The sequence below is a fragment of the Rhinoderma darwinii genome, chromosome 12 (assembly GCF_050947455.1).
Source record: "Rhinoderma darwinii isolate aRhiDar2 chromosome 12, aRhiDar2.hap1, whole genome shotgun sequence".
Taxonomy (NCBI): domain Eukaryota; kingdom Metazoa; phylum Chordata; class Amphibia; order Anura; family Rhinodermatidae; genus Rhinoderma; species Rhinoderma darwinii.
In genome coordinates this window covers 54,171,374-54,185,131 of record NC_134698.1, presented here as the reverse complement: position 1 = coordinate 54,185,131, position 13,758 = coordinate 54,171,374, and the positions used below count along the sequence as shown (strand labels likewise).

The 13,758-nt window shown below is 40.2% G+C and overlaps 1 protein-coding gene across 1 annotated transcript in view; it reads right to left on the bottom strand.

The window, feature by feature from the left end:
- Positions 1-5,261: 5,261 nt before the first annotated feature.
- Positions 5,262-13,758, bottom strand: part of LOC142664638 (sorting nexin-6) — a 75,377-nt gene continuing 66,880 nt past the window's right edge. The window contains exons 13-14 of the mRNA XM_075843815.1: positions 9,655-9,740; positions 5,262-7,906 (exon numbers count right to left, since the gene is read on the bottom strand). Coding sequence (XP_075699930.1) covers positions 7,853-7,906; positions 9,655-9,740 — 140 coding nt within the window. The 3' untranslated portion in view covers positions 5,262-7,852. The remainder of the gene's footprint in view (positions 7,907-9,654; positions 9,741-13,758) is intronic.

Sequence of the window (13,758 nt, the reverse complement as noted above, 5' to 3'; positions counted from 1 at the left end):
TTTAATGCAGTGGACCCCAACCTTTGCTCAGCACTATCAAATGTAAACACACAGTACATCACAGCTTTCTACATTTGGGGCTGCCTCGCTTAAGATCGGGCAGAGTGCCCATGCTGACAACTGTCCAAACACCAAAATCACCTACAATGGCCAGATGAGGATCAAAACTGGACCATGGAAAAAGGTGGCCTGGTTTGAGGAATCAGGTTTTGATCTATATCACGCAGATGGCTAGGTGCCTGTGCGCTGCTTACCTGGGGAAGAGATGGCACCAGGATGCACTATGGGCAGAGAGAAAGCTGGCAGAGGCAATGTGATCTGGGCAATGTTCTGCTGGGAAACCTTGGGTGCTGGCATTCTTGCGGATATTACTTTGACACGTACCACCCGCCTAAACATTGTTGCGGATAATGTACCCTGCCACACTGCAAAAATTGTTCAGGAATGGTTTGAGGAACATGATAAAAAGTACAAGCTGTGTGAGCCTTAACATTCCCCAGATCTCAAGCCAATTGAGCTTCTGTGGTGTGGTGGAAATACAAGTCCGACCCATGGATGCCCCACCTCACAACTTACAGGACTTCAAGGGTCTGCTGCTAACGTCTTGGTGCCAGCTACCACAGGAACCTTCAGAGGTCTTGTTGAGCCCATGCCTCGACAGGTCAGAGCTATTTTGGCAGCATGTGGGGGACCTACACAATATTAAACACGTACAGCCAAAACTGCTTTATTTTTCCGTCAATTGAGCGATGCGAGGGCTGTAATTTTTATTGGTATTATTTTGGGGTACATTTGACTTTTTTACAAAAAGGCAGAGGATTGGAGCAGCACTGTGGTTTCTCCAATCCTCTGCCTTTTTGTATACCATTTGACCTGGAGGTCGAGCACGTGAGTAACATGGAGTCCGTAGAGACATTGAATATTTCATCCAACATCTTTTCTTATACCACTGACGATGTGAACAGTATTTTGGGAGGTTCTCTGGGAAATGGGGCATTCTTGGGTGTTCCAGCAAAGGTGGATATCAAACGCAGCTTTGAGTATGAATTCTGGAGGAATATCAGCTTAAAATTACATCTGTCATTATTGGGTGAATATTAGACATCAAATTATACCTCGTGGACTGAGGTCACATCTTAAACCAAATTTATTTCCTAATAACATCGACTTCTGCACTAGATTGGAAGGATTATCGAACAAAATATGCCTTAGATGTTATTTTACTTATAGAGTTTTTGCAGATTGAAATTGAAAATTGTCAAAAAAGAAAGATAGAATCAGAGGAGAAATTGCGAACACTGATGGCTGATGATGAATTCACAACATATATTGAAAGATTTCATTCTATCCTTCATAAATTTCAATAAGCACAGGAAGAGATCAAGCGTCATAAATGGTTCCGTGATAGGTATGACTATGCGAACAGAAGGGTCTATAATTGGAAGCAGGAGCAACAACAAATACAACAAAAGAAACCCATACGTAGGGACTTACAAGAAAGGATGCCTAGAAATAAAGCTGGACGTTCAACCAATGATGATTTTTTTTTAGGTGTGCCTCTAAAGAACCCAGAAGAAAGCAACGTTGTACAAGGAGGTGGTTCAAGAACAAGAAGTATAAAATATATGAAATTTACATCACAAACGGGGAGGAGGATGCCTTCCAATGTAAATCAGTGGTAAATATCTCTACACATTGTTTGTCACCCATGGAATTGTCTGTGTGAAGTAAAAGCCTATCATTTTGTCCGGTTACCAACATAAATTGGTTACAATTGGACGTTGATCTAAATAATTTTTTCAGATCGGTACGCCTGAAAGCGTGGTTCTCTCAACAGGGGTTACCTACTGGACAGAAGGATACTATAAAATGTCAGGAATTGTGTCTCAAAGAATGGGATTTATTTAACAAAAGAAACTTTCAGCCACCTACAGGTGGTTGAAAAGTTTATTCTATCTGTATTAAAAGATGTTGAGAAATCTAAAAATGAATGTCTAACCAGTTTAAGAATGCGGACACAATACAATTTAACGTTTGGAGAGAAAAGGGCCCTTGATGATTTGGTCCATAACAACGACCTAGTTATCAAACCTGCTGAAAAAGGAGGTGTGGTCGTCGTTATGGACCGAACGGCATATTTGCAGGTTTACAGACAACTTGGGGATGCATATGTTTATAGAAGGATGACACTGGATCCCAGAAGGGACATAAAAAACGCATGCAAATTCTGATAGATGCTTTTGCGAACGATGTGATAGATGCAGATTTACATTAATTTCTTATTCCTAAATTTCCTATTACACCTATGTTGTATTGCCTACCTAAAGTACATAAAAGTTTGACCTCACCTCCAGCTAGACCTATAGTCTCGGGCAGGGATTCCCTATTAAGTCCGATGGCGATTTTCTTAGATAAAGTCCTTTAAAGGTTCGCTACTTCAGCTAAGTCCTACATTAGAGACACCACAGACTTTTTGTGTAAGATTAGTGAAGTTTCTATTCCCACAGGGGTTAAATTGGTCTAATTTGACGTGACCAGCCTTTATACGGCAATTAACCATGAACCTGAACAGTGTTGGAAAAAGGGCACTAGATCAGACTGACTTTTCACTTGAATGTAAAAGTTTCCTTATGGGACTACTGGAGATTGTGTTGACATGCAATTACTTCTTATTTAATGATGAATTCTTTCTACAATTAAGAGGTACCGCCATGGGGTCGAATGTGGCACCCACATATGCCAACATAGTCATGGCGGACCTTGAGGAGATGTCAATCTATGTATCCCATCACTACAGCTTTGTGCTGAAGTGGTGGAGATACATTGACAACGTCTTCCTCATTTGGACTGGGGATATGACTGGTTTAGATCAATTTTTTGAAGTCCTTAACAATATAGACCCCGATATTAAATTTACAAGAATGGTTTCGGATACCAACTTAACATTTTTGGACACCATGCTCTTCATACAAAATGGTAGACTAAAGACTAACTTACATGTAAAACCAGCTGATTGTAATACATTGTTGAGTTTTGACAGACATCACCCAAGCGGGATGATTAGGTCCCTACACTTTAGCCAATTGCTTAGGGTAAAGAGGATAGTGGATGACCCAAGTAATCTTGATATCAGACCGAGTCAAATAACAATATTTTTTTTTGAATAGGGGTTACCCGAAAAGGATTATTGAAGAACATTTAAATAAAATACAACGATTCAATAGAAACGAGTTAAGGCAGAGTAAAAATAGAGTGGCTAAAAACAAAAGACTTTCAATGGTGTCCACCTTTCACAAAGGAAGTTCTAATGTTGCAGGAATTATTAACAAACACTGGCATGTTTTGGGTAATTATTATGACAAGATTGTAGAATTTTGTTCTCTATTTTCATACAGATAATCTTTCAATTTAAGAGATAAATTCGTAAAAACAGATGTTGGTAATGTGAACAGTGGAGTCTTGCAGGACACACAAAGGCTGTTTTCCTTGCATTTCCTGCGACAACTGTCCTCTAATGATTAAGGGTGATATTTATACACATCCGAAGACACCCAAATCCTTTAGCATTAATTCCTTTTACACGTGTAAAAGTGACTTCGTGATATATATACTGCAGTGTCCGTGTAATTTGATTTATGTGGGTGAAACGACAACAGAATGTCGCTTAAGATTAAATAATCTGAAAAATCTAGTATACGGACGAAAAAAGCGGAGTTACCTGTAGCACGACACTTCATTGAGGCTGGACATCAGCTCCAGAACCTTAACCCCTTAATGACCGCCGATACGTCTTTTTACGGCGGTCATTAGTGGGCTTTATTCTAGAGCGCCGCCAAACTACGTCGCTGCTGTAGAATAAAGTAAACAGAGCAGGGAGCCGTGAAATCTCCCTGCTCTCAGCTGCCAGAAGCAGCTGAGGGCTGGGAGCGTCCCTGCTCTGCCGGGTGAGATCGATATTAGTATCGATCTCACCTGTTTAACCCTTCAGATGCGGTGCACAATAGCGAGCACCGCATCTGAATGGTTTTGGAGAGAGGGAGGGAGCTCCCTCTCATCTCACTGACACCCGGCGATAAAATCGCCGTGTCTCTGTGTCTTCTATGGCAGCCGGGGGTCTAATAAAGACCCCCAGGTCTGCCTGCAGCGAATGCCTGCTAGATCATGCCGCAGGCATGACCTAGCAGATGCCTGTCCGTTTTAAACGGACAGGCAGTAATACACTGCAATACAAAAGTATTGCAGTGTATTATAATAGCGATCGGAGGATAGTGAAGTCCCCTAGTGGGACTAATAAAAAAGTAAAAAAAGTTTAATAAAGTTAATTTAAAAAAAAAGTGAAAAAAAAAAAATGAAAAACCCAGCTTTTCCCCTTACAAAATGCTTTACTATTAAAAAAAACTACAATAAAGCAAAAAAGTTACACATATTTGGTATCGCCGCGTCCGTAACGACCCCGACTATAAAGCTGTTACGTTATTTAACCCGCACGGTGAACGCCATAAAAAATAAAATAAAAAACAATGGAAAAATTGCTGTTTTCTGTTAATCCTGACTTAAAAAAAATGTGATAGAAAGTGATCAAAAAGTCGCATCTACTCTCAAATGGTACCAATAAAAACTGCAAGTCGTCCCGCAAAAAACAAGACCTTATACAGCTATGCCGACGCAAAAATAAAAAAGTTACAGCTCTTCGAATGTGACAATGGAAAAATCTAAAAAATGGCTTGGACATTAGGGCCCAGAATGCCAGCAGGGGGAAGGGGTTAAATTTACCATCATTGATGGGGTTTCCCAATTGAAACGGGGTGGCAATAGGTAATTGATTTTAAAACCACGTGAATTACAATGGATTACCAAACTCAACTCCTTACACCCAGATGGCCTAAATGTGGACTATCCACACAATGTCTATAGGTAGAACCAATAGAAGTAAACACTCTATTTGTCTCTTCCTCGATTATATTATTGGATCTTTTACTCAGTATGATATGTCTAAGTTCATTCCCCTTGCCTGGGATCTCCCTCTTGAATTCTACGAATATCGTTGAGAATTGGTTAATGGAATATTATGTGTGTTAGCCTTTGATTATTTGTTTAGGTGACTGTATTGTGACATTTCCCTTTTTCTCTTTTTAGATTGACATTATGCTATGGTGACTGGATTCTCACGATCTGAAATAAGACGTTTTGGACTCCTATTTTGCTGTTAACTTTTTTTATATATACACACACACACACACACGTGTTCCTTTAAGTGTATATTTATGCAAAAATTAGATGGTTTATTAATAAAAATAATCTTCACACTTGGTGTTCCAATGGACACGGACTCATGATACAATAATGCCGAATGACAACAAATGTTGCTTTATTTTGAATTTACCTATTTATATCTATGAGGGAGATCGGTTTGCAACCAAATTATATTCGATCCGGTTTACATTCACAATAGGGCTCGTGACGTCTACACTTGATACGGTACGGACCTTATATATAAAAAAAAATATATGTATTAATGAATGGTGTCCTTTAAGGCCAATCTCAATCCTTGAACGGTATCCACTAAAAGGTCTTCCTGTGGATGATATATCCACTTGATGATGAAGTGGATGCTCAGCACAAGATATTCTCTTATGGATAGAGCTATATAACCCGTGCCTAGGAATGGAAAGCCTTTAAATCTGTATCTAGTGAACATGTCGTCTGACGTTGGCCTTTTTTGGGCGGACACACAGTTTTTACCCTTCGTTGTGGCAGTACACAAATTACCCATTTAGTCCTTGTACGCAATCATCCTCCACAGTAGATCGATTAAATTTACATTTTAACTTACCAACATACTGGCATTCCCTTCTTTAAGATGGCGCTAGCGCATTAGTAGATGAGTGACGCACACACGCTGCTGAGTCTCTGTATAGATGACTCATGCAATGTATTCTTGGCTTTGTTGTTCTGTGTTGTCTTGGTGACCATTGATCACGTTTGTTTTGGCCCAATTGGTTAGTTACCTATGGGCATGCGCTGTTCGAAATTTAGACCGCCGATAGCTGGAAACGTGTAACACACGAGTCCTATCATAATGATTCTTCTTTCTAGATTGGTGAGTGCCAGCTGTTTTTTAATTATTACACGGTTTATACTCAATTAACTGTAAACACTGAATTTTATATGTTATTTATGTTGGATTATATAATTATTGCATCATGTCATAACTCGTATTAACACTATTGAAATTTCACCGGTCACTGTATACCATAATACGATGGTTGCATAACTGGATATCGTTTTATAACCATGTATTGATTTGTAACACTGATTGTTTCGGCTTTACCCTCTAAGAATACATGAGTATATATAAAAACACACATTGCTTGAAAATGCCTTCATAAATAAAAGGTGAAATGTTGTAGTGGATGTTGGATAAATAAACCCAATTATTTTTGAGAGCTGCTTTGCTTTCTCTTTTTTACGGTGTTCATCCTACAGGTAAAATAGTTTGACTTTTGCAAAAGCGGTGATACTAATTATGTCAAAATAAAATTCATATTACTTTAGGGGAAAAATGGGATAAGAAAGTTTAGAGACGCAGTTTCTTTGCAAATGCAATATACATAGAAGCTGCATATCGTCGCTGTAGGCCGAATCGGTCAGCTGGACTGACTGCTCTGCTAATAATTGGCTACCATGTGCCTCTGACAGCTTATCTAACCCCAATACCGATCAAATCCAAAGCGGTTGGTGCAGCGGTTATGCATTTTCTCTGTGCCAGTACTCATTGTTCTGCGTATTTGCACACCCAGTTAGATGGTGCCATGCACCGGGCATCGACCACAGATCCGGTGTCACGTCACTTACCATGTATAAAGTTTTTTTATTGGAACTGGAAAGTCTGGAAACAGTCCTGTGTTTCTGGACAAGCCTGTGCGTACATCAGCCTCCACTATCAAAATTCTGGGTTTATTTGAATATGCTATGTTGGACATGCTCACGCACATCTTTATTGCCCTCCACAAAAAGTACTACTCAACTGGTAGGGAAGACTATGATGGGCCTCGTTTATTTCTTAAATTGCTCTAGTAGAGCGAATGCGGAGTTCTGATTGGTTGTCATTGGTAACAGAGTTTCTGTAAAACAGTTTTGATGAATGAGGCCCAATAAGCAGTCTCTTTAAAATGAATCATATCTCCTCTACACCAGGGAACACCAGGACGATGTCAATTAAAAAAATCATTGAATTCACAGTTTATTTTACAATATTTGAGAAGTCTACAAGTTAAGGCATACATACTGATGCATTAGCAATATGAACCGAAATTTTTTAAAGATAATTGGAACGCTTTGAAATATCCAAGAAAACGTTTAATTAAAAAAAATATAGTTCAGTAAATCAAGATAACGTAGGCTTAAAAAAAAACAAAAAAAAAACATAAAAAATCATTACATTGAACTTGGACAAGGTATACGATGTGAACAACTAATGGCAATGTTAATCCATTCGAACCGTGAATGTCAATCATCCAAGAGTTACATACATTGGTAAATAAGATTGGCATGGTTATGTAACACAATTCATTACACAGAGCATTTAATTGCTGAATTTCATCCAAAAAAAGGGAGATTGTATCTGTGGTGTACTAGAAAGCGTACAATGACTAAATAAAGGTACATGTGGATACACCAAGTGTGGGCTTGCAACACAATGCCGTTTCGAACATGGAGGTAGCCCAATGTCTGTACGGGGACATCCTCGAAGGAGCTGGCAATACCTATTTGACCAATCCATGGAAAATGTGGCAGCTCTTGGAGGCGTCTTGAGGGTCTGGTTAACGCTCAAATAAGGACGGCGTGTGCTTTATGGTTTACCATTTAAGACAGCCAAGCAACTCTGCAGCAGCTGCAAGTTACCCTGTAAATGATAGGAAACATAGATTGTAAGTAAACAGTAAGAATCTCTAGTGCTGCAAACACATGAGGAACTTTGAAGACTTTGATGACTGGCTGCAGCAGACACATGGGATAAAATGTCATCCCAGGAGGCCTGGCCACACTTGGAACAGAGGCAGAGGAACAGGTCGCCATGACAACGCCCGTTACTGAACCCAGCCTTTAGTGTTTGTCAAGTTCTACCAGAACAGGTCATGGGTAGCAGAAAAAATCTGCAATAGGTAAAATCCATGCCCAAATCTGCAGAAAAACAGACAGGGCATTCAAGAGATTTTAAAATTTAGGTAAACGATAACAAGGAATATAACTTTTATTAACCCCTTAATGACCGCCGATACGCCTTTTTACGGCGGTCATTAGTGGGCTTTATTCTAGAGCGCCGCTATTCTACGTCGCTGCTGTAGAATAAAGTAAACAGAGCAGGGAGCCGTGAAATCTCCCTGCTCTCAGCTGCCAGAGGCAGCTGAGGGCTGGGGGCGTCCCTGCTCTGCCGGGTGAGATCGATATTAGTATCGATCTAACCCGTTTAACCCTTCAGATGCGGTGCACAATAGCGAGCACCGCATCTGAATGGTTTTGGAGAGAGGGAGGGAGCTCCCTCTCATCTCACTGACACCCGGCGATAAAATCGCCGAGTGTCTGTGTCTTCTATGGCAGCCGGGGGTCTAATAAAGACCCCCAGGTCTGCCTGGAGCGAATGCCTGCTAGATCATGCCGCAGGCATGACCTAGCAGATGCCTGTCCGTTTTAAACGGACAGGCAGTAATACACTGCAATACAAAAGTATTGCAGTGTATTATAATAGCGATCGGAGGATAGTGAAGTCCCCTAGTGGGACTAGTAAAAAAGTTTAATAGTTAATTTAAAAAAAAAGTGAAACAAAAAATATGAAAAACCCACTTTTTCCCCTTACAAAATGCTTTACTATTAAAAAAAACTACAATAAAGCAAAAAAGTTACACATATTTGGTATCGCCACGTCCGTAACGACCCAGACTATAAAGCTGTTACATTATTTAACCCGCACTCTGAACGCCGTAAAAAATAAAATAAAAAACAATGGAAAAATTGCTGTTTTCTGTTAATCCTGACTTTAAAAAAATGTGATAAAAAGTGATCAAAAAGTCGCATCTACTCTCAAATGGTACCAATAAAAACTGCAAGTCGTCCCGCAAAAAACAAGACCTTATACAGCTATGCCGATGCAAAAATAAAAAAAAGTTACAGCTCTTCGAATGTGACAATGGAAAAATGTAAAAAATGGCTTGGACATTAGGGCACAGAATGCAAGCAGGGGGAAGGGGTAAACTCTACAGCATAAGCATATAAATGCTTTTTGCTCACTTTAAGAAAATATGCAACAAATATGCCACGTTCAAACGTACAGAAAGAGCAAACTAAAGGGAAAAGGAGAGCAAGGACTTCTACATTCCTGAAGAGAAACACTTCCAGGTAGCTTTTTGGTTCATTTTAGAAGCATTCTCAATACAAAAGGCAAAAAGAATATAAAACTGTTGCTTTGTGTCACACAGTGAACACCTCACCCTTAACAAAATTAGTAGCATGTTCTCCTAGACAAGAATCCTTCTCAGAATGGTTGTTTGGCACATTTCCCAGAGCTTTACCATTGCAACAATTATCAGGGTATTATGAAAGTGCAGGACACTGGGGCACGAAGGAAACCGGAAATGAGAAATGAGAAACGTATACCTTGGCGTGCTTAAGTTCCAGTTCAGCAAGCTCTACTAGATTTTTCCGAAATGCAGCAACTCTTCTGGTTTTAAAGTCTGTAAGTTCTAAATAAAAAATTAAATCAGATTGTTAAATGCAGATTCCCAACAACAAAAAAAAGCAAAAAACAACCCAGACTCTGCCTGATCCATATCGGATTTGTTTGTTGGGATTAATCTGTAGATGTAGAGTAAGGGCTTGTACACACGTAATGGAATTGCTGCAGAAACTAGCAGAAATTCCGCACCATTTCCTGTGTTTTTTACTGCAGAAACTGTGCCGATTGGACATGCTGCGGAACGAAAAATAGGCACCGCAGGTGAATTTCTGGGTGGAAATTTTACGCAGCGTGTGGATGAGATTTGTTAAATCTCACCCACTTTTCTGTTACTGTATTCTGCTGCGTATGTTCTGTTCGCAATTCCAGATGGAAAATACGCAGTAATTCAGTTACATGTGGACAAGCCCTTACTGTTAGGCCGGATTCACAGGAGCGTGTGCGTTTTACGCGCGCAAAAAACGTGGCGTTTTGCGCGCGCGCGAAAAAGGTCCATAAAAGCTCCGTGTGTCAGCAGCATATGATGCGTGGCTGCGTGATTTTCGCACAGCCGCCATCATTATGACACTCTGTTTTTAGGTTTGTAAACAGAAAAGCATGTGGTGCTTTTCTGTTTTCATTCATAGTTTTGACTACTGTAGCGCGCATCACAAGGAAGTGCATCTGTGTGCGGTTTTCACGCACTCATTGACTTCAATGGGTGCATGATGCGCGAAAAACGGACAAATATAGGACGTGGTGAGTTTTTACGCAGCGGACAAACGCTGTGTGAAAATCACGGACAGTCTGACCGGCCCCATTGACTAACATAGGTCCATGCGACGCTCGTGAAAATCACGCGCATAGCATGGACGTATTATACGTTCGGCTGAATAAGCCGTTAGGGTTTTGTTCAAACAGTGCAGATTTTGTATGTACTGTATTTTTCAAGCCAAAATCAGGAACGAGGTCTGCTCTCCTGGATCCAAATCTGCCGATTTTGCAGGCATTTTTTTTTTTTCAAAGCCAAGACCAATGTGTGACCAAGGCCTTAGGGTATGTGCACACACAAAATCAAAAACGCCTGAAAATACGGAGCAAGTTTCAAGGGAAACCAGCCCCTGATTCAGATGTTTTAGAAACGCACGTTTTTTCGTGGTGTTTTTGGAGTCAATTAAAAGCGGCTCCAAAAATGTCATGCACTTTTTTGTGGGCATCTTTTTATGCGCCGTTTTAAAAAAAAATGAGGCATAAAAAAAATGCCGTCGGAACAGAATGCCGTATTTCCAATTGAAATCAATGGACAGATGTTTGTAGGCGTTCGGTTTCCATTTTTTCAGGCGTTTTTGGAGGCGTAAACTCCCCTATGCCTGAAAACACTACGTGTGCACATACCCTTAGAGAGAATGGGGGAAATCGGTTCAGAAACCAGCTTAGTTCATGTGGACTGTACTTATTTTCACAGGCCTGCATACACAGAAATCTACAAGTTGTCTCACTCAAAATTCAAGCATGTGATGAACAATTTTCACCTGATATCTATACGGTGCACACAAATGAGAACTACATGAGATTATATAGAAAAGAACAGGAATTGTTTTTATGTGCACATACGAGCGCAAGCAACTTTAACCTGTCATGACAGGGGTGTTTTGGGCCTTGATACTAAAAACATTTGACCTCTTGCAATGCAGCGTTCTAAAGGCGATTTTATTTCTTTATCTACCCCCCCCCAAAATTTTTTTTTACATTTAATTATTGAAAATTATGCTTTCGAAAAATGGGGGAACAAAATAAATAAAAAAGGAACTGCGCTCTAAGGTAACTACCCTGCATGTAAAAGGTAATTTTAACTGTATTCCAACATTATCAACGATAAATCAGCTTTGAGTTGTGCAGGTTCAGCGGCACCACTAAATTTTGATGCGTGAGGAGTTTGACTCTATGGTCCAGTTTGCTAGACCTTGAGTTCCCCAGTCAAGACAGAACCAGTGGAAACAGAAAAGGGACTAATTTTGGGCGCTCCTGTGTTCACAATGATCAAACGTCAAAAAATAAAAGCTTAAAATCCCTGGGAAAGTACTTTGATTTTTTTTTTTTTAAACTCGTTTTATTGAAGGAGATACATAAACACCATGATACAAGACATTTCTGGGCCCCCGCACAGCGGACATGCCCTACATTAAATACAAAAGTGCGTGTTACAATATCATATCAGCAATGCATGGCATTACAATCTCTTTCAAATTTAAACAGGTAATAAACTAAAACATAGTATACAAAAAACCTTTTCACAATCGTTCATAGTGCATGGTGCTCCATATTTTAGAAGCAATAATATATCACCATATGCAGAAGACAGAGATCCCACAAATCTCGATTCCATCTAAGCGATCTAGGGTACCTATAATATCGCATCTCATCTTAAAGCTTATACATTACCCAAACAGATAGGAGAGGCAACCTCCTCCCTTCCCTTTACAACACACATTAAGTGGGGGCTGCTTCAAGAGCCCTAGATAAAGCATTGTTGGAGTAGGATGTGAGTTCAGAATTACACCACTGATCCCACACCCTATGAAATTTATCCGGACATCTTCTATTAACATACACAATTCGTTCATAAGGTATCATGGAATTAATCATTTCTATCCACATAGATTTAGTGGGAGTACGAGGATTCATCCACCTAATAGCAATAGCCTTCCTAGCTATAAATAACGTCTCTCGAAGGCACGTACGTGTTGTATGAGCATACATCCCATCCTCCACCAATCCAAATAGACAAACTCCTGGTTCCAGTCTAACTGGAACTTCCAATACCCGGGATAACAGGTCAGTAACTTCAGTCCAGAAAACCTGAAGCAGAGGACATTCCCATATCATGTGATGAAAATCCGCAGGTTCATAAGGACACCTATGACAACTGGGGTTAGGCCGTCTACCCATTTTAAAAAGACTGACCGGGGTAAGATAGCTCTGGTGTATGATGTAGAGCTGTATAAGCTTGTTGTTAATAGCAGGAGAGACGAATCTATGTGACTCTAGTAGATCCAATCTAGAATCCTCATCTAGGGATGGGATCAAGGTCTGCCACCTGCCCATTGCTGGGAGATCCGCTTTATTTGCCTTCGCATGTATAAGGTAAGAATAGATAGATGAGATTAATCCTCCAGGTCCCTGTGATCTAATAACCCCAATCAAGGGATAGGTGGAAATAGGTGTTTCTCTTCCCCTATACTGGGTCAGTAGTGAATGGCGCAATTGTAAATACTTATAGAAAGCTCTTCTCGGAGCTTGATAGGTTTCCTCAACTTGAGTAAAGGACAGCATCACATTATTCACAAATAGATCTCCCACCGTATTTACCCCTAGTGTCGACCAAAATGTATCATCCTGTGAGGAGAGTAACTGATCTAGTGCCTCATTCTGCCATAGGGGTGTTTCCGCTATTATTTGGTCTTCTCCTGAGATCTTAAGTGCCGCCGACCAGACATTACGAGCCACCCTATGTATCGGTAAAGATTTCCTACTAAGGGGAAGTGAGGGTTCTAATACAGGCCAGAGTTTAGGAATATCTAAGTATTTTGCCAGACATAGTTCCAATCCTTCCGGTACTTCAGGTGACACCCAGGCAGCCATATACTTGAGCTGACCCGCCAGGTAGTATAAATATAAATCAGAGAGGGCCATTCCCCCTAGATCTCTGGGTCGTTGCAATTTTGCTAGCTGTAGCTTAGATCTAGAAGATCCCCATATGAATTTAATTAGTTGCGAGTCTATTTCTTGGAAAAATGCCCTTGGGATATATACAAATATGTGTTGCAGAATATAAAGACATTTAGGCTGAACCACCATTTTGATAAGATTGATACGTCCTGCTACGGAAAGAGGTAATCCTGACCAAATCTTAAATTTGTCTCGAAACATCGGTATTAGGGGAGCAACATTTGCCTGTATCATGTCAGCATCCAATCTCGTGATTTGAATTCCCAAATACTTAAAACTAGGAACCACCCTCAAACCCCCTACCAATGATCCCACCA